The sequence below is a fragment of the Apodemus sylvaticus genome, chromosome 12, assembly GCF_947179515.1.
Source record: "Apodemus sylvaticus chromosome 12, mApoSyl1.1, whole genome shotgun sequence".
Lineage (NCBI taxonomy): Eukaryota > Metazoa > Chordata > Mammalia > Rodentia > Muridae > Apodemus > Apodemus sylvaticus.
In genome coordinates this window covers 78,596,882-78,614,429 of record NC_067483.1, presented here as the reverse complement: position 1 = coordinate 78,614,429, position 17,548 = coordinate 78,596,882, and the positions used below count along the sequence as shown (strand labels likewise).

General features: G+C 50.3%; 2 protein-coding genes across 5 annotated transcripts; one reads left to right on the top strand and one right to left on the bottom strand.

Moving 5' to 3' along the window:
• The first annotated feature begins 507 nt into the window (after positions 1–507).
• Positions 508–5,180, top strand: Ppox (protoporphyrinogen oxidase). Of its 3 annotated transcripts, none has more exons than XM_052199843.1 (13): positions 508–737; positions 916–1,010; positions 1,162–1,296; positions 1,432–1,547; positions 1,720–1,852; positions 2,146–2,290; positions 2,404–2,594; positions 3,961–4,021; positions 4,180–4,298; positions 4,375–4,485; positions 4,583–4,732; positions 4,864–4,906; positions 4,981–5,180. In XM_052199843.1, exons 2-13 carry the CDS (start codon positions 924–926, stop codon positions 5,121–5,123), a joined length of 1,434 nt encoding a protein of 477 aa, XP_052055803.1. In that variant the 5' UTR covers positions 508–737; positions 916–923; the 3' UTR covers positions 5,124–5,180. The 3 variants fall into 3 exon arrangements, with proteins under 3 accessions (XP_052055803.1, XP_052055802.1, XP_052055804.1); XM_052199842.1 differs by having other exon boundaries at positions 509–816; XM_052199844.1 differs by lacking the exon at positions 508–737 and having other exon boundaries at positions 1,416–1,547.
• A 113-nt stretch (positions 5,181–5,293) lies between these two features.
• B4galt3 (beta-1,4-galactosyltransferase 3) lies at positions 5,294–11,840 on the bottom strand. 2 transcript variants are annotated; one of them, XM_052199846.1, is made up of 8 exons: positions 11,739–11,840; positions 10,784–10,962; positions 10,130–10,424; positions 9,422–9,657; positions 8,173–8,363; positions 7,922–8,044; positions 6,178–6,282; positions 5,294–6,059 (listed from the first exon to the last, which is right to left on the bottom strand). In XM_052199846.1, the coding sequence occupies exons 3-8, from the start codon at positions 10,386–10,388 to the stop codon at positions 5,786–5,788; spliced, it is 1,188 nt and encodes a 395-aa protein (XP_052055806.1). In that variant the 5' UTR covers positions 10,389–10,424; positions 10,784–10,962; positions 11,739–11,840; the 3' UTR covers positions 5,294–5,785. The 2 variants fall into 2 exon arrangements, with proteins under 2 accessions (XP_052055806.1, XP_052055808.1); XM_052199848.1 differs by having other exon boundaries at positions 10,130–10,401.
• Positions 11,841–17,548: the final 5,708 nt, after the last annotated feature.

The window sequence follows — 17,548 nt, the reverse complement described above, 5'->3', positions numbered from 1 at the left end:
GCCCCTCGAGGGCAAGGCACCCAAGAACCCCTGTTGACAAACACTGCTTTCGTTGCCGGGTGGCCCTTGTTCCCGTAGGCCCTATCTGTTGCTAACATCAAGGAGCTGTTTATGGAGTCTTCTCCCCACGGACTGGCCTCCAAGTGTGTCTCTCTTTCTCCCTAACTAAAGCTCGTGGGGCCCTCCCACCCTCCAGGGTTCTCACCGCAGACCTGGGAAGCTTGAGCTGGGGAATGCTAACCCCAGGATTCAGCTTTTCGCTGCCCTATCCCTGGGGAAGGCAGTGCGGGTTACTGCCACTAAATCCGGCTAGGAAACGAACAGGTTAACCCGCTCCGCGGAACTGACACTGAAAGCGGCTGTTGCTCCCAGGAAGCGTCACCGCCAATGTGGTGTTTTCATTGGTGGATGTCTCCAGAGCTCACCAATCCAGAACCCGCATTCCAGAACCCACCAATCCAGAAGCCGGAACGTGAAACGCAGCCTCGCCTCGCGGGCCTCCAGGAGAGAGTCGACGGAGAGTCGGAGGGACCCTAAAAGTTAGGGGCGGGGATACCAGACTTGAACCTGTTCACCAGCTGAGGCTGGGCGAACCGAGTGCTGCAGAATTCTAGCCTCGGGAGGGCCTGGGCTGGGGAGATAGCGTGGGCGTGGCCCGTATCTGCACACCGACAGGATGGACTGATCCTAGGGCCTCTGTATCGCTCACTCACTTTCTCGGGTCCCCTATCTCGTGGGTAAGTCCTGGCCTCAGAACGAAGACCCCACTCTTCCACCAGCACGTACACGCGCGCCCGCATTAGTTGCTCCTAAACAGTAAGTTCCCAGAGGTGGGTTACGGGGACCAGTGGGGGTTTCTGCAGTTGTAAAACAGGATGCTTCCCATTCTCCTGGGGTATCTCGACCTTTCCCTAGGCCTTACGATGGGCCGGACTGTGATAGTGCTTGGCGGAGGTATCAGCGGATTGGCCGCAAGTTATCATCTGATCCGAGGCTCCAGCCCTCCTAAGGTGAGTCCCCACCGGAACCAAAGGAAGACTCATTTCATACTCTTAACGTTTCCAGCAAAAGCTGGATAGATTTTTGTCCCGTGAAATATGCACTTCCCCCGATCCCCAGTCCCTTTGCCCTGCACCGACAGTGTCTCACTTTTGGCGCCAGGTGGTCTTAGTGGAGGGCAGCAAACGTTTGGGAGGCTGGATCCGCTCAGTCCGAGGATCGGATGGTGCGATCTTTGAACTTGGACCTCGAGGAATTAGGCCAGCTGGAGCCCTGGGGGCTCGGACCCTGCTCCTGGTGAGCGTGCTGTGGAATGTGCAGGACAGGTGGTGGAGGAGAGTTCTCCAGAGGGACAGAGTTGCAGAGAGGGAAAAAAACGTTGGGTCAGGTTTTCCTTAGTGTCTCCTCTTCCTGAGGGCTTGTGGAGAGCAGGTTTCTGAACTTGGCTTGGAGTCCGAAGTCTTGCCTGTCCGAGGAGATCACCCAGCTGCCAAGAACAGGTTCCTGTATGTAGGCGGTTCCCTGCACCCCCTACCCTCCGGCCTCAGGTAACACCCCGTCTCTCTAGCTCCCTATTACACACCCCCTCCTTTCGCTCCCTGTCAGGCCTCCCAGCTACAGGGGGTCAAATGGATGAAGATAACCCCGCCCCGCCCCGCCCCTTCCCCCCCAGCTGGGAAGGTGAATCTGGGAGTTTTCACCATGCCTTCCTCCATGCAGGGGTCTACTCCGTCCTTCACCCCCCTTCTCAAAACCTCTGTTTTGGGCTGGGCTGAGGGAGTTGCTGGAGTCCAGGGGCAAAGAGCCTGATGAGACGGTGCACAGCTTTGCCCAGCGCCGCCTTGGACCTGAGGTGACATTGCTCAGACATGGTCTCAAACCTCTTCCCCCCTGCTGCTGGTCTCTAACTCAGACTTAACCTCGGGGGACTCTTGGACCATTTAGGGATGTCCTCTCTCTATTGCTGGAATTTCCAAAACTCAGTGTTGGGAATCAAGGCCTTTCTTTCCTTCCCATCCTTTTGTTACACTGGGAACATCTCCAACCCAAACTCTCTCCTTTCTTAGTCCCTAGCAAGGAGGGCCAGTGGAAATCAGTCAGGGTGGCTTATTCCTTGGCCCCCTCAGTCCCAGTCTTACCCTTAAGGTGGCGTCTTTAGCCATGGACAGTCTTTGCCGAGGAGTGTTTGCTGGCAATAGCCGTGAGCTCAGCGTCCGGTCCTGCTTTCCCAGTCTCTTCCAAGCTGAGCAGACACACCGGTCCATATTACTGGGGCTGCTGCTGGGGGCAGGTGAGGCGGGGCATCGGTTCAGAGGGTGAAAATATAAAGCCTGACAACATGCTAAGGTACTTTGTATAAGGCGTACTATTTTAATCTTCGTTCCCTCCCCCAACTCCTTTTAGGGCAGAGTCCACAGCCAGATTCCTCGTTAATTCGTCGGGCCCGAGCTGAGCGATGGAGTCAGTGGTCGCTCCGTGGAGGGCTGGAGGTGTTGCCCCAGGCCCTTCACGATTACCTAACAAGGAAAGGGGTCACCGTCCTCAGGGGTCAGCCAGTCTGCGGGCTCAGCCTTCAGCCAGAAGGGCGCTGGAAGGTAGGGGAACCCTCTGGAGTGTAGTGAGCCTCTATCAGTGTTACTGGTGGTAGTGGTGCTATATTGGGTATTGCAAAATTTTACCTGGCAAAAAGTTTCATTTGTCAGTGTGCATGACCCGATATTTTTTTGGTTTTTGGTTTTGTTTTTTTGTTTGTTTGTTTGTTTGGGTTTTTTTGGAGTTTTTTTTTTTTGTTTGTTTGTTTGTTTGTTTTTGAGACAGGGTTTCTCTATATAGCCCTGGCTGTCCTGGAACTCACTCTGTAGACCAGGCTGGCCTCCAACTCAGAAATCTGACTGCCTCTGCCTCCCAGAGTACTGGGATTACAGGCGCCACCACTGCCCAGCTGCATGACCCAATTTTATACCATAGCAAAATAGGCCCTCTGGGGAGGGATGTGGGCTTCTCTGCTTAACATCCATTTCTTTAAACTTGGTCCAAACCTTTAAAACATGATACCATTTCCTCAGGTGGCCACCATTCTAATATTCTGCTGCCTAGAAGTCACCTTTGCTACCTACATATCAGTCACAAGATTCATACAGGAGGGCATCAAGGCCCTGCAGTGTTCCTCGGATACTTCTGTCCCTATTTTAGAGTCAGTGATAATTCTTTGTCCGTAAATGTCTTCATCTGGGAAGAGAAAAGCTGAAACAGCTTAGCAGTTAAGAGCACGTACCACCATCGAGCGGTGTGGCGCACGCTGGTAATCCCAGCACTCTGGGAGGCAGAGGCAGGCAGATTTCTGAGTTCGAAGCCAGCCTGGTCTACAGAGTGAGTTTCAGGACAGCCAGGGCTATACAGAGAAACCCTGTCTCAAAAAAAAATCAAATCCAAAAAACCAAAACAAACAAAAAAAGAGCACGTACTGCCTTTGCAGAAGAACTGAACTCCACAGGCGTCCCCGCTCACGGGCATGCACACACAGACTATGTCACCATCCCTGTCAAAGTGGTTAACCAAGTCAGGTTAAACCACTTATCACTGGACTTACTACTGTTTTCTTGCCTTAGAGAAGCTATGTAGATACTGGCTACCTTAGGTTGCTACGTTTTATTTGTAAACCTCCCTCAAAATGCCCGTGGGTAAGAGCCTGTGAATGGAAGTAGTGTTTTTGAGTGTCTAGGACAAGGAAAGAACCACCCACCTTCACTGAACATTTCAGAGCCGCCACACTGGCCTACTTTCGGGATTACACAAGAGGGTGTCTTAGTTGTTGAGATGACCTTGTCACTCGTATTCTTCATCCTGGGTCAGCACCCAGTCTTTCCTGCCCCTTGAGTACCTTGGGAAACTGAGGCAGCAAATCCCACCTGACCCATAAAGCCCTCATAACGCTGTCTTTCATATGTTCTTGTCACTCAGGTGTCTCTAGGGGACAGCAGTCTGGAAGCCGACCACGTTATAAGCGCCATTCCAGCTTCAGGTAATGGGATGACCCTTCCCCTAGCCATCAGGGAGCAATAGTGTGCCTTCACACAGCAGCAGGACCACACAGGCTCCAGAGCTGGTCATTCCCAAGGGGCTCTGAGGGGCTCTGGTAAGGCAGAGTTAGCCTAGTGTGAACGCCTGCCTGCTCTCCAGAGCTCAGCAAACTGCTCCCTGCCGAGGCTGCACCTCTAGCTCGCATCCTGAGCACCATCAAGGCTGTGTCTGTCGCTGTGGTGAATCTGCAGTACCGAGGCGCCTGTCTGCCCGTTCAGGTATGAGGAAGAGGACTGGAGACACCGGCTCAGTGACAGCCGTTCCCTTGTGACCCACAGACATCTTCCTCTCCAGGGATTTGGACACTTGGTGCCATCATCAGAAGATCCGACTGTCCTGGGAATCGTGTATGACTCAGTTGCTTTTCCTGAGCAGGATGGGAACCCCCCAGGCCTCAGAGTGACTGTGAGAGGAGATGGGGCTTCGGGTGGGGTCTCCACAGGGCTTCTCGGTGCCGCGGTATAGGCAAGAGCAGGCTGGTCAGTGCCAGATTTCTTCGTAGGTGATGTTGGGAGGTTACTGGTTACAGAAGCTAAAATCTGATGGCCATCAGTTGTCTCCAGAGCTGTTCCAACAACAAGCCCGGGAAGCAGCCGCTACCCAGTTAGGCCTGAGAGAACCCCCAAGCCACTGCCTGGTCCATCTCCACGAGGTGAGTTGAGATAAATTCTTATTCATTCCCCCACTGAAAGCCTTGAAAGTGAAGACGCAAGGGCAGTGACAATCCTGCCAAGGCCTTGGAAGTCACTAATAAACTTCCCCTTGCATCTTCTCTCTCCTCAGAACTGTATCCCTCAGTATACGCTAGGCCACTGGCAGAAGCTAGGTAAGCCGGGACAGCAGCCGGGCCGAGGGAGTCACTCCTCAGCCATAACTGCTCCTTTCACTCTTACCTTCCAGACTCGGCTACGCAGTTCCTGACGGCCCAGAGGTTGCCCCTGACTCTGGCTGGAGCCTCCTATGAGGGGGTTGCTGTCAATGACTGTATAGAGAGCGGGCGCCAGGCAGCAGCTGCTGTCCTGGGCACAGAATCTATCAGCTGACACCCCCCCCCCAACTCCCACTTTCCTACTCGGCAAAGTAAAAGTTGGTGGAGCTTGGTTTGGTTTGGTTTGGTCTGACTGTTCTGTCACCCACCCTATAGTCTTGCCAGGGTGGGGCTGTTGAGAGACAATGATTAAGTGGCCTGGGGTGCAGAAATCACAAGCAAAGGTGAGACAAAATCCTTTATTAGAAAAGATATCAAAATCCCAGCCCCTGCCTCCCCCTGGCCATTCCAGACCCGAGGGGACCATTCCAGCACTCGCAGGAAATGCCCAGCTAGGGGTTTCTCCCACCAGACAGCTTCTTAGGAACCATAAATAGAATAAATATTCACAGAGGTCCCAGGAGAAGCCAGGCCACTCTTGGAAAAGAGTAACGCCCATGGACGAGGAAGGGACTTTGGGTCCAGCCCTGCTCCCACCCCAGGGGCAGAGAATGACATCAAAGATTCACAGTCATGAGCCCTGACAGGTGGCCCCTAGAAAGAGGAACCTCCGGGTCTAGAGGAGCCCAGCTCCAATCTAGCAGTGAGGAGAGGTCCCTGCCCCCTAGCACAGCCCTGGAGTTAAATCCCTCACATCCCTCTGAGAGCAGTGAGGGGCAGAGGGTGTGAGGAACGCAGCCCCTCAGGTTCAGTTTCATGATTAAAATGGGCAAAGAGTCAGCGTGAACCCCGGGGGGCTGTGTGGTTGGCAGTAGGCAGAGGGCCAGGCCTAGCCGGGGGCCGGCGTTGCAGCATCTCTTGACGGAAGGCCTGAGAGGAACCTGGTGGGTACCGGGGACCAGAGGGAGACCGGGGACCCCGAGGGTCAGTCCCAATGTCTGCAGTGATGTTGGTGTAAAGAGGACCCAGCTCTCTTGCCAGCAATCGGTATGTTAGTGAGTTCATTCCATCTTGTGTCCAAGAATTCTGGGTACGGACCAGGAGGTCAAATCTGAGGGTGAGAAGTTTTAAGACTAAGCTCTAAAAGGAAGAATCTGGAATTTAGGGACATTTAAGAGCGTCCTAAACAGACGAGAGGCCTGAGAATCCAACAACCATTCCCTTCCTACCTGTGGGGATTTTCCTCGTTTCCTTTGTCCCCCCTGTGCCTCACCATCTTATAGTGTCCCACAGAGGTAGGCGGTCGAGAGATCTTCATCCCAGCCAGGCGGACCCTGTGAGAGAAGTGGGGGAGTCTTGGAGGAGCTTGTGTGGGAAACTGCTGCTGTCGGGTGAATGGGAAAAACAGACCCACTAGGGAGGGGATGGCCTGACTGGGATGCAGAGAGCAAGGGCCTAGATCGGCACACAGAGCGATGGCATAGGCTGGCACACAGAGCGATGGCATAGGCCGGCACACAGAGTGATGGCATAGGCTGGGACACACAGAGCGATGGCATAAGCCGGCACACACAGAGAGCGATGGCATAGGCAGGGACACACAGAGTGATGGCATAAGCTGGCACACAGAGTGATGGCGTAGGCCGGCATACACAGCACGGCGGCCCAGGTCGGCACACAGAGAGCAATTTTACCTGTCTGGCAAGGAAGAAAAAATAAATAAATAAAAACTGCCACGCATGACAAGGCGGGACAAAAGCAAACAAACAAAGGGAAGGTAAGACTGACTGTATCTAAGTCTGCGGGGCCTGGTGCCAGGTGCCCTAGGGCCTTACAACAGTTGGCAAAGGTAGATTTATAATTCTTGCATCTGCTTTCTAAATGGCTCCTAGAAGCTGCCTGTAGAGTCTTGGGAGGACAGAGAAGGGTGCCCTTTTGTCCAGCGTATGGAAATGGCAGACCCAAACCCAGCCATCCATCTCTTACCCTTTGGCACTGGCGCTGAAAGCGGGGCTTACGTATGCTAAGCACACACGTGCCCACCGAGCTGCCTCCCTAGCCCAGCAGTTCTTATTTAGAAACAGTGTCTAAACTACCCCGCTCCTTTCCAGCCACTGCCACACGGGACAGGGAAGAGCAGAAGCAGACAGATGATCAGGACCTTAAAACAAGCCAGAACTGAAACAGAGGCAAGGGGTGAGGGTGGTTTGACAAAGAACTGGCAGAATACATCTAGAAGTCTCAGAGTGTGAAATACACAGAGGGAGAGGAGAATTCACAGAATGATGTCATTTCCGGGGACACAAGGTAGAGAAGGCAATGAATTCAGCACACGAAACTCAAATGCACTACACATGGACATAGTTCACTGGAGGCTAAAGATAAGAAATGTTTCACAGCCTAAGAAATGAGTTGGCATTATGCAAATCAGCACCCCCGAAAAAATAAAAAGAGAAAAACCAAAAAGATGTGCCGGCAGTGGTGGCACATGCCTTTAATCCCAGCACTCAGTAGGCAGAGGCAGGTGGATTCAGTGAGTTCAAGGCCAACCTGGTCTACATAATGAGTTCCAGGATAACCAGCGGTACACAGAAACCCTGTCTCATAAAACAAACAAAAACCAAACCAAACAAGGGTGATTTGGGGCTCTATGGGGCGAATCCCTTTTCCCCATTCTCACAGAAGTAGTTTCTATGTAAGCCTAGCAAAACTAAGAACTAACTTGTCTCTTAGGCCCCTTTCTGAGGTCTAGAATTCTGTATTCCATATTTCTAATTGATCTTCTCCCCTTTTCCAAGAATATCACCAACCAGATCTACCTGGAAAACTGAAATTTGGCAGAATGGGTAGCAACAGGCAACGCCTGTCTGGAGGCGACTAGGCCAAAGGGTTTGGTGCAGAAGCAAGAGGCTCAGGATTTGTGCTGACAATTGTGGTCAGGGTTTGAGAAAGAGATGTGGCAAGAAGTCTGACCTGGTAGCAATGTCGTCATCCTCGCCACCCCAGCCCCAGTATTCGTTGGGGAAGCCGTTCATCTTCAGGTACTGGTCAGGAGTGAGCGCCGAAACTCCACCAAAGTACTGGGGGTACGGGAGGCTAAGGGCAAAAAGATCTGCGCGGTTGACAAGTTTGAACAGCCACCCCTACCCACAATCCCCTTGGCCCTCCTCACACTACAACCGAGCTGGCTTCCCTATTTTCTAGTGCCCTTCCACGCCCTCTACCTGTATCCAAACTTGTTCATGGCAACGGCAACATGGCGGGGTCCCCGGGGGTCGCACACATACAGGTTATGGTCATTCTCCGGAAGGAGATCCACATCGTGTAAGAACAAGCAGTCCCATTCCTCGTCACGAAGGGCTTCCCGCACCCCGACGTTCAGCAGCTTTGCCCGGTTAAACGTTCCATTTCCAGCCTAGAAGATAACGAAGGGGAGCAGGCTAGGCCCGGGGTGGGGGAGCAGGCTGCATGCGGGCCCGGAGAAGGGGGAACAAGGCCACCGCTGAGCCCGCGCGGTGGTCCCTGACTAATTCCAGCACTCACGAGGCCAAGACCGGAAGATTCTGAGTAGGCTGAAAATAAAACAGTCCCGGAGATGGGGCTCATTTGGTAGAGTGTTATCTACATTCTTTAAGGCCCCTGCACAGTCCAGCTCAGCACCATGTAATACCGAATACGGTGGCATGTGCCTATAGCCCAGCGGTGGGAAGGCAGAGACAGGAGCAGCAGAAGGCAAAGGTCCTCCTCAGCTACACCAGACCCAATCTCAGAAAACAACACAAAACCGCACCACTTTTTTGATTTAGTTATTCAAACTAATTAAAACTTTTCTTCCGTATCATCGAGTGCCGGACATTTAGTTTCTTTGATTGCTAACAGTCATATGCAATAATTGTTAATTGGCTTCTGTTTTTTGCCACATGTCAAAGGGACATCTTCCTCAAGACAATATATGTCAGCAGTTGTGGATCTAGGGGGCTGGAGAGATGGCTCAGCGGTTAAGAGCGTTTGTTGTTCTCATAGAGGACGGGACCCAGGTTCAATTCCCAGTACCCACACAGTTTGCACGGTTTACAATCATCAGAAACTCCAGTTCCAGGAAACTGAAGTCCTTTTCTGACCTCAGACACCAAGCATGCCTGTGCTGCACATACTTACATGCCAGCAAAGCGCTCATACACAAAATAAACCTTTTTTTTTAATTAAAGAACAAGTATTTTAGCTCATCCTCGACCAATTCTAAATTTGCATAAGTCACTCAACAAAGAAAAAAAAATCGAAAAATATAGGAGAGTAGAAATACCCTAACAGAATAAGCATGGGTCCAGCAAGGTCAGAAGAGAAAGGGTGGGCGCTTCTCCATTATCTATCGTCCGCCGTCTTACAGTTAACCTACAGACCCATGAGATGAAAGAAGAGACGTTCGAGGCTCCCTTAACATTAAGGAAAGAGTAAGGCGGACAACGGGGATACCTGGTGGATGACATAGATGCCGTATGCGAGCTGTTGGCGCTGCAGGAAAGGGTGCAGGTGATAGAGCAGCAGGCGAAGGTGGTGCTCCCGGGCGCGATGGGGCACAATTATGGCTGTTCGGGAGCGGGGTTCACACCCTGCAGGGCGGTACCGGCCCCCTGATTCCACCCGGGGATTCCGCTCCACAATCTCCGCTAGTGACGGCACTGGGCTAAAGGATACTGACACAGGACCCACTGTTGGTAGGGAAAGACAAGTTTAGAAATCGGAGGCACACGGGTAAATGGGTATCAGAACCCAAGAAGAGGCTTGGAGAGAAACAGCCTGCTTCTGAGGCTCAGTTTCCCAACAGCTCACTCATTCTTATTTTAGGGAACTATATAACTTTCTCTTGTCCCACACTGAAGCTACAGGAGAAGACAAAAAAAAAAAAAAAAAAAAAAAAACCCAAAAAAGCAAAAAAAACAAAAAAACAAAAAAACTACCTTATTAAGCCAAAACTCATCTACAAGGGAAATAATTTCCACCCTAGGGCATAAAGTGGGCAGGCCGTGGGAAGCTTGTGACCCCAAGGGCCCACCTCTTAATTCACAACATCGGCCCACGTTAGAGTCCATTCATTAGTCTTAAGTCTCGCTTCATGCCTGCCCAAGACTCCCTCCCCCGCAAGCCTTGTTCTCTTCCTCCCGTTCTTTCCTTTGCACTCACCTAAGAAAGGTGATCTTTCTGGGCAGTAGGGCAGGGCTTGAGCTGGAGGAGCTCCTGCAGCTGCAGGGGCCTCAGGCAGGTGACTGAGGTTACTATAGACGTCATGGGGATGGGAATAGTCAAACGTTGGGCCCGGATCTCGACCAAATAGGGCGCTAAGACTTCGGAAGCCTCCTAGTGACAGATACATCATAACTGCCAGCTGGGAGCCCACAAGCAGGGCCAACGTGCAGGGCCTCTCCAGGAGCCTCCGCAACATCCTGGAGTGAGGGCTAGGTGAGGAGTGAAAGGATTTCTGGAAGGGAACAGGAAGAGAGCAAGCCAGAAGAGACATCAGCAGGAAGAGATGAAAGCGAGGTGGCCGGGGAAAGAAAAACCAGGCAGGGAACAAAGTCACAGAAAGGAACACTGGTGTGATCAATCAAAAATAAATAACAATAAAAAAAAAAGGTTAACCAACCACCACCAGCAACTTTCTTCCACTTCCCCCAAGCCCCTCCCACCAGCTACTCTGTCTCCACCTTCAAGAAAGCTTACATCATTCACGTCCCAAGTCTACTTCAGAAGCCCTTTCAGGCTTTGAGAGAGAGAGAGAGAGAGAGAGAGAGAGAGAGAGAGAGAGAGAGAGAGAGAGAAGACACGACACACACGCACCTGTGTTCAAGCTGTCTTTTTCCGGATCATAGGGGCTTCAGGAGGTCCCCGGGGAGCAGAGATATGAGGCATTATCTCAAATTGGGACGGTCACAGAGGACAGAAAAAAAAAAAAAAAGCATTCCAATAGCCAATCTGGAACCAGCAGAAACCAGAAATGATCAAGGATAACCAGTCACCTGTACAACAGAATTTGGGAAGAAACAACAACTTTGCCATCATGGGAAGTGAGGGAAAGTGATTGGAAAAATTAAAGATTCTCAGGTGACCTGCAGTGGAGGAGTGTCAGCTCTGTAACTAACCCTCTATACTCCCACAAAACGAGCTCTTTGGGGAGTGGGGACAGGGAAATGAATGAAGGCCCTAAACAACAACAACAACCCCAACTATTAGAGAGGCAAGGCATACGTAACGGAACCTTGTAGTGGCCAGAAAACAGAGCAAAATAGGGAACAGGTTCTTTCTGTTCTTTTAAGTCCCAGCGAGCGCCTCCGCAGGTGCAGGGTGCTTGGTCACCTGGGAGCCGCAGGCAGCAGCTCTGGAGCGTGGCCCGAAGAAGGGTGGGGGTGGCGTCCTCTACCCCTTTCCACCTTTCTCCAGCCGTAATGGGGGTGGGGAGGAGCGTTCCAGGTGAAGGAACTAGAGGAAGGGCTGGGGCAGGATCGGCCCACGACCTGGGCCGACTCACCTGGAAGGGCGTGGTCGGTCAGAGCTTTGCAAGCGGAGGGAAGAGGATTGGAACCCCGTTCTCCTCGAACACGCCCATCCCACCCTGGTCTCTTGCGCTCGCCCCTACCGTGCAATGGGAAAGCAACCGGCCCGCGTCCACATTTCCACCCGAGACCCTTTCCCTGCTCAATCTGATTTTTTAGCCTTGACTCAGAACTTCTTCTTCCCCCGACCTCCCAAACCTTTCTCGGAGGACTCTCTCTCTATGGCCCCCAGCCCATCATACCTGGTCTGTTCCCCGTCGTCACCGCCACCCGGACAACCGGGCAGGTATCGCTGCCGCCATCTTGGAAGCGGGCGCCGGGGCGGGGCCTGACGTCACGGGGCGGAGACTCTGGGGGAGCCAGGCGCAGGGGCCCCCACCTCCAAGCCTGCCAATCCTTAATTGGTGGCCCGCGTCGCGGAGATGCACAAGGGTACCGGGGAGCCTCAGATCCCGGTGCTTCCTCTCGACTTCGCAGTCGACTGACGGGGTTCCATTGCTCATTTCAGTTTAAAAAACCCAACAGCTCAAAGCCCTGGTTTTTCAGTAAAGCTGAGAGACTCTTTGTAATGTTTCGGACTACCTCACTCAGGGATCAGCTGAGCGCTTAACCCAGTGAGTTAATGGCGTCCACTGTAGCCTAGTGCTACTTAGTATCAGAGTTGTTCCTCCCTAAGGCTACTGTAGCACGCATTTTGTATCTCCATGGTATCTCACGGGCCTTGAAATGGAAGTTAGCTAACTGTGAAACGTACAACGTAGAGGGAAAGGCAGCATCGGCTCTGATGTAAATATGTTTTCCTAGATATTAGACTACAATGGACGCTACGACGATGTATTTAATCCTGTGGCTTCCTCCAGCCCCTTGCTTACCGTTTCTTAGAAACAAGTATTTATTGCTAGGAAACAATAAGACCAGTTACTTGCGGTGTCTGTCTCAAACAGAGCACCATCTCCTGGGGTGGCGGAAGAAGAGGGTGCGGAGGGGCTACATGCAAACAATACAACGCAATGATCATAATGACCCAGAAAGATCACCTCATCCATACATGTTGTGATCCCGGCAGGCTTTTCAGAAAAAGTCATGTTTAATGGGAAATCTGAAAGACTTGTCTGCAACATATCCTGCGCTAAAAATTGTTCTCATGAAAGTTACTTTACAACTCAGTATAGGCTGTCTAGTAAATATCACTTGGAGAGAAAAAAAAGTTTGTCTCAAGTTCCTCCTTTAGTTTTATATTTCTTATCTGTAAATTTGTATTCGGTAGAGCCAGTTCCTTCAGGAGTTAAACACTATAAACATGTGCTCCTTTTTTATACGGTTAAAAACAATTCTTTGCCGGGCATGGTGACGCACACCTGTAATCCTAGCACTTGAGAGGCAGAGGCAGACCTGGTCTACAGAGTAAGTTCCAGGACAGCCAGGACTACACAGAGAAACCCTGTCTCGAAAAAAAAAAAAACAACCAACCAAACAAACAAACAAACGAACCAAAACAACAACAACAAAAAACAATTCTTCTTTACCAAACGTTCGACAGAGCCCTCTTTTTAACTACATCTTATCTTTGGTCCTATCTTGGGCCTGCCTTAACGGTTTTTGCCAGAAAGAATCCTACCAAGCTAGTCTTATACCACTAACCCCTTGATAATTGATCAGCACCATCTGCCTGCAGCAAGAATCCTGTCAAGTCAGTTTACAAAGCATCCCTTTGTAAAAGTATCTTTTATTCTCAGCTCTGATTGTTGTCTCCGAGGCTTACTGCCTCAGTCAGCTAACCTAGGCCTAGTCCTGGAAGCGTCTAATGTCTTCACAATCTTATCTAGGCCTAGAATGTTTTCAGCCTCTGAGACTTACTGCTGAATAAGCTCATCCCTTCCTAGTTCTTTCTGATCTCTATTGGCTGGTGTAACGCTGTTCTGGCGCAAACTCCTCTCCAAGCTGACTGATTTAAATTGGCCTCTCTTTTCGGCCTCTGACTGAATAGCTCTGCTTGGCCTCATACTAACTTTGGCAATATGTTTTGATCTTTTGGCTTCTTCTCATTCTCTGACTCATTCTGTCTCGTGTCTAGCCTGTTCTCTCTCTCTCTGCAATCTGTCTCTGTACAACTGTCCCCGGTCAAACTGCCTCTGTCCTCTCTCACCACTGCCCCTCAAGTAGCTTCTGGTGACCGTTGGGTATACCCTGTTCTGTCAGATCTTTCTCTAATTTGTCCCTTTGTCTGCCACTCGGTTAGACATCGCTTTCAATCATAGATACTTCCTTCTACAAACTAACTTTACCCTCATTGTTTGGGGACTAAAGGTGTGTTCTAAGGGCATGTCTGTATCCGGCCAAGGGGATTAAAGGTGTGTGCTAAGGGTGAGCCACACCACAAATAGGAACAGTGTTTCCCAATAAACAACACAATCTTGGGATTAATAATGTGATCAAATATCCTGCAACATCCTTCTAGTCCTTGATGCCGTTTCTAGGCCAGGTACAGACTTACTTGACCCATTCTTAAATTCCATTGCTAGCCTCCAGGCTGGTCTGCTGGCCTGCCCTCAGGGACCTAGAAACTGCTGATGTCATCTGTCACCTGCTGCAGCTGCCAGGTGTTCTCTCTCTCTCTCTCTCTCTCTCTCTTCCTTCCCCTTCTCCACCCTCACGTTCCCAGGTCCCCACTCCTCTTGTCTCCCCCCAGTAAACCCCCCTTATACCAGATCTGTTGCATGGCGTAATTACTCAGGGCACATTATGGCGTGGGTCTGCCTGGTACCCCCTTGTGCCACTATATTTCATAATACACATAACCCTGGCCTTCTTCCTTCCCTCCTCTTTTTTTCTTCCTATAATCCCGAGTAGAGTCTCCCTTACTGTTCTAAGTGTCAGAATATAACAAGTGTGAATGCTGAGATCTGAGACTGGAGCACGAAAGCAGGTAGTGAAATATCATGATGGTAATGGAGGTGACGCAACAGGTAAAGGCAGTGGCTGGCAACCCCGAAGGCCTGAAGTTGATCCCTGAAAACTACCTAATGGGAGAGAACTGACACCCACAGGATAGTCTCTGATGTCCACACATTTGCATCATGACACATGTGCCCACACATATATACACAACAATAAATAAATAAATAAATAAATAAATAAATAAATAAATAAATGTTAAAAGGCAAAAATCAAATGAAAAGAAAGATTCTGGTGTTGGAGAGATGGCTCAGTGGTTAACAGCACTGACTGCTCTTCCTGAGTTCAATTCCCAGCAACCACATGGTAGCTCACAACCACCTGTAATGGGATCTAATACCCTCTTCTAGTGTGTCTGAAAACAGTTACAGTGTACTCATATAAATAAAATGAATAAATTAACCTTTTTAAAAAAGAAAGAAAGACTCTAAAGTACTTTAAAAGGGTTGGAGCTGAGGGTGTAGATCAGTGGTGGATTATTGTTTTTGGCTGGTTGGTTAGGTTTTTTTTTTTTTTTTTTTTTTTTTTTTTTTTTGGATTTAGCTTTTTCAAGACAGGGTTTCTCTGTATAGCCCCGGCTGTCCTGGAACTCACTCTGTAGACCAGGCTGGCCTCGAACTCAGAAATCCGCCTGCCTCTGCCTCCCAAGTGCTGGGATTACAGGCGTGCACCACCACTGCCCAGACTTACCAAAATTCCCTGTGTTTATCTCAAGAGAAGGAATGAAATTGCTCTGATCACAACTTTTCTCTGGTGGCAAGGTGGAACATTCTTAATGTGGTCAAGATCGGAGCTGAGACTGTAAGCCAGTGGTTACTGGCTTAGCCTTGGCAAAAAGTCAAAAGACAGGAGGTGAGAGGGCTATGTAGCCAGGTATCATAGAAACCAGCAGTGAGATAGGAGTTATGCAAAAACGATGTATTATTAGATCTCGAGAGAAGGCTTGGCAATCAGGAGCACCTGCTGCCCTTGCAGAATTCCCAGGCTTGGCCCCCCAGCAGCTTCCCGCAGCGTTTCTCAACTATCGGCCATGCTCAGACCAGAGATCCAAAGCCCCTCTACAGGTTGCCAAGAGCACTAGATAGCCCCACGGTGTGCATATGCATGCAAGCAAAACACACACACACAGAGAAATAAATATTTTTGTTAAAATCATTTAAGGTGACTTGGCGTTGCAGTGCAGGCTTTAATCCCAGAGCTCAGGAGGCAGCAGTAGGTGAGACTAGGCGAGACCAGCCTGGTTTTCATAGTAATCTCCAGACCAGCCAAGGCTGCATACATGGCTCAGCGGGTAAGGTTAAGAGCACTGACTGCGCTCCCAGCAGCCATATGGTGGCTCACAACCATCTCTAATGGGATCTGATGCCCTCTTCTGGTGTGTCTGAAAAAGAGTGCCAGTGTACTCACATACATAAAATAAATAAATGAAAATAAAAACTAAAAAAACACAGAAATACTATGGGAATATGCTTTCAGTTTTAATCCCAGCTGTGGGGATGTGGCACTGCTTCCCAGCCCAGGACAATGATTTGTCCTGAGCTCTAGCAGGGACATGGTGTGGCCAGCGGCAGCTGTTTTCTGAGAGTGTGTGACATTTGGAATGAAAAGAAAGATTCTGGTGCTGGAGAGATGGCTCAGTGGTTAACAGCACTGACTGCTAACCAGCCAGAGGGAATTCTGGAGACTTTTCAGAGGGGCTATAAATGCTAGGGCCCTGAGCAGCGGGGGGTGGGGGGGTGGGGGGGTGTGGGGGTGTAGTAGGGGGTGGGAGTGGGGGGGTGAGGGGAGTGGGGGGGTGGGAGGGGGGTTTGGTGGATGTGGTTTGTTAAGTAGTCATGTGCAAAGAAGAGAGAAGAAGAAAGAGGAGGAGGAAGGAGAGGAGGAAGGAGAGGAGGATGGAGAGGAGGAGAAAGGAGAGCAGGAGAGACAGGAGGAAGAGGAAGGGAGAGGAGGGAGAGGAAGGGAGGAGGGAGAAGGAGGGAGAGGGAAAAAGTAAGAGGGAGGGAAGGGAGAAGAAAGGTGAGAAAGATGAAGAAGGTGAAGATGAAGAAGGTGAAAAAGAAGAAGGAGGAGGAGGAGGAGGAGAAGAAGAAAAAGAAAAAGGAGAAGAAATTATATACCCTGATGCTGAAGATCAAACCTACCTCAATGACTACTAATCAGCAAGAAGCAGTCTGACGATAACATTGTCCCCTTTCTGATCCCTGACTTTACTCAGGGAACTCTTTCCTTTCCCCTCTCTCCATTTTTTTCCTCTTCTATCTAGTGTTAGGGACTTAAAAGGAAAGAAAAAGGGTGGAGAAGGGAGGCAGAAAGAACTCAGAAAGTAGCTACAGGCTGTAAGTCAGCTTCGGGCATTGCACCGTAGGAGGTGTTGACATTGCTTGTTTCAATTTTTTAAAAATTAGATTGATTTTGCATATATGGATGTTTTGTCTTCATGTATGTATGCCACATGCATTCCTGGTACCTGGAGCAAGCCAGAAGAGGGTATAGGAGCCCCTGGAACTGGAGTTACAGGGGGCCGTGAGCCACCATGTGGGCGCTGGGAATTAAACCCTAGTCTTCTGCAAAAACAACTGGGCCACCGCTCCAGCCCTCATTAGTATATTTTTATTTTATGTGTGTGTGCTCATTTGCCTATAAGCCTGCCTGTACGTATGTGTACTAAGCAGTGCCTAGTGCCTGGAGAAGCCAGAGGGCATCGGGTCACCTGGAATCGGAGTTACAGGTGCCCGTGAGCTGCAGGGTGGGGGCTGGGAACCTAGCCTGGGCTTCAAGAGCAGCGAGTCATCAGCACTTCACCTTCTTTCTTTCTTTCTTTCTTTCTTTCTTTCTTTCTTTCTTCCTTCCTTCCTTCCTTCCTTCCTTCCTTCCTTCCTCTCTCTCTCTCTCTCTCTTTCTTTCTCTCTCTCTCTCTCTCTCTCTTTCTTTCTTTCAGATCAGATCTTTCACGGAAACCTGGCATTTGCTGTGTAGGTGAGACTGGCTGACTAGCTATTCCCAGATCTACATGCCCCACCCCCAAGCACTAGGGTTCAAGTATATCCTGTGGGCTTGAAAGAGCTGGCTCAGTGATTAAGAGCTTTGGCTGCTC

What these genes read in the sequence shown, in the direction of transcription:
- Ppox (XM_052199843.1), top strand. Translation starts at nt 924, where the DNA reads ATGGGCCGGACTGTGATAGTGCTTGGCGGAGGTATCAGCGGATTGGCC. An exon ending in AGCGCCGCCTTGGACCTGAG is followed by an intron (nt 1,853 to 2,145) that starts GTGACATTGCTC and finishes CTTACCCTTAAG; the next exon opens with GTGGCGTCTTTAGCCATGGA. An exon ending in CCCCAGGCCTCAGAGTGACT is followed by an intron (nt 4,486 to 4,582) that starts GTGAGAGGAGAT and finishes ATTTCTTCGTAG; the next exon opens with GTGATGTTGGGAGGTTACTG.
- B4galt3 (XM_052199846.1), bottom strand. Translation starts at nt 10,388, where the DNA reads ATGTTGCGGAGGCTCCTGGAGAGGCCCTGCACGTTGGCCCTGCTTGTG. An exon ending in GCATCTATGTCATCCACCAG is followed by an intron (nt 8,364 to 9,421) that starts GTATCCCCGTTG and finishes GTTATCTTCTAG; the next exon opens with GCTGGAAATGGAACGTTTAA. An exon ending in AACGAGGAAAATCCCCACAG is followed by an intron (nt 6,060 to 6,177) that starts GTAGGAAGGGAA and finishes TCTCACCCTCAG; the next exon opens with ATTTGACCTCCTGGTCCGTA.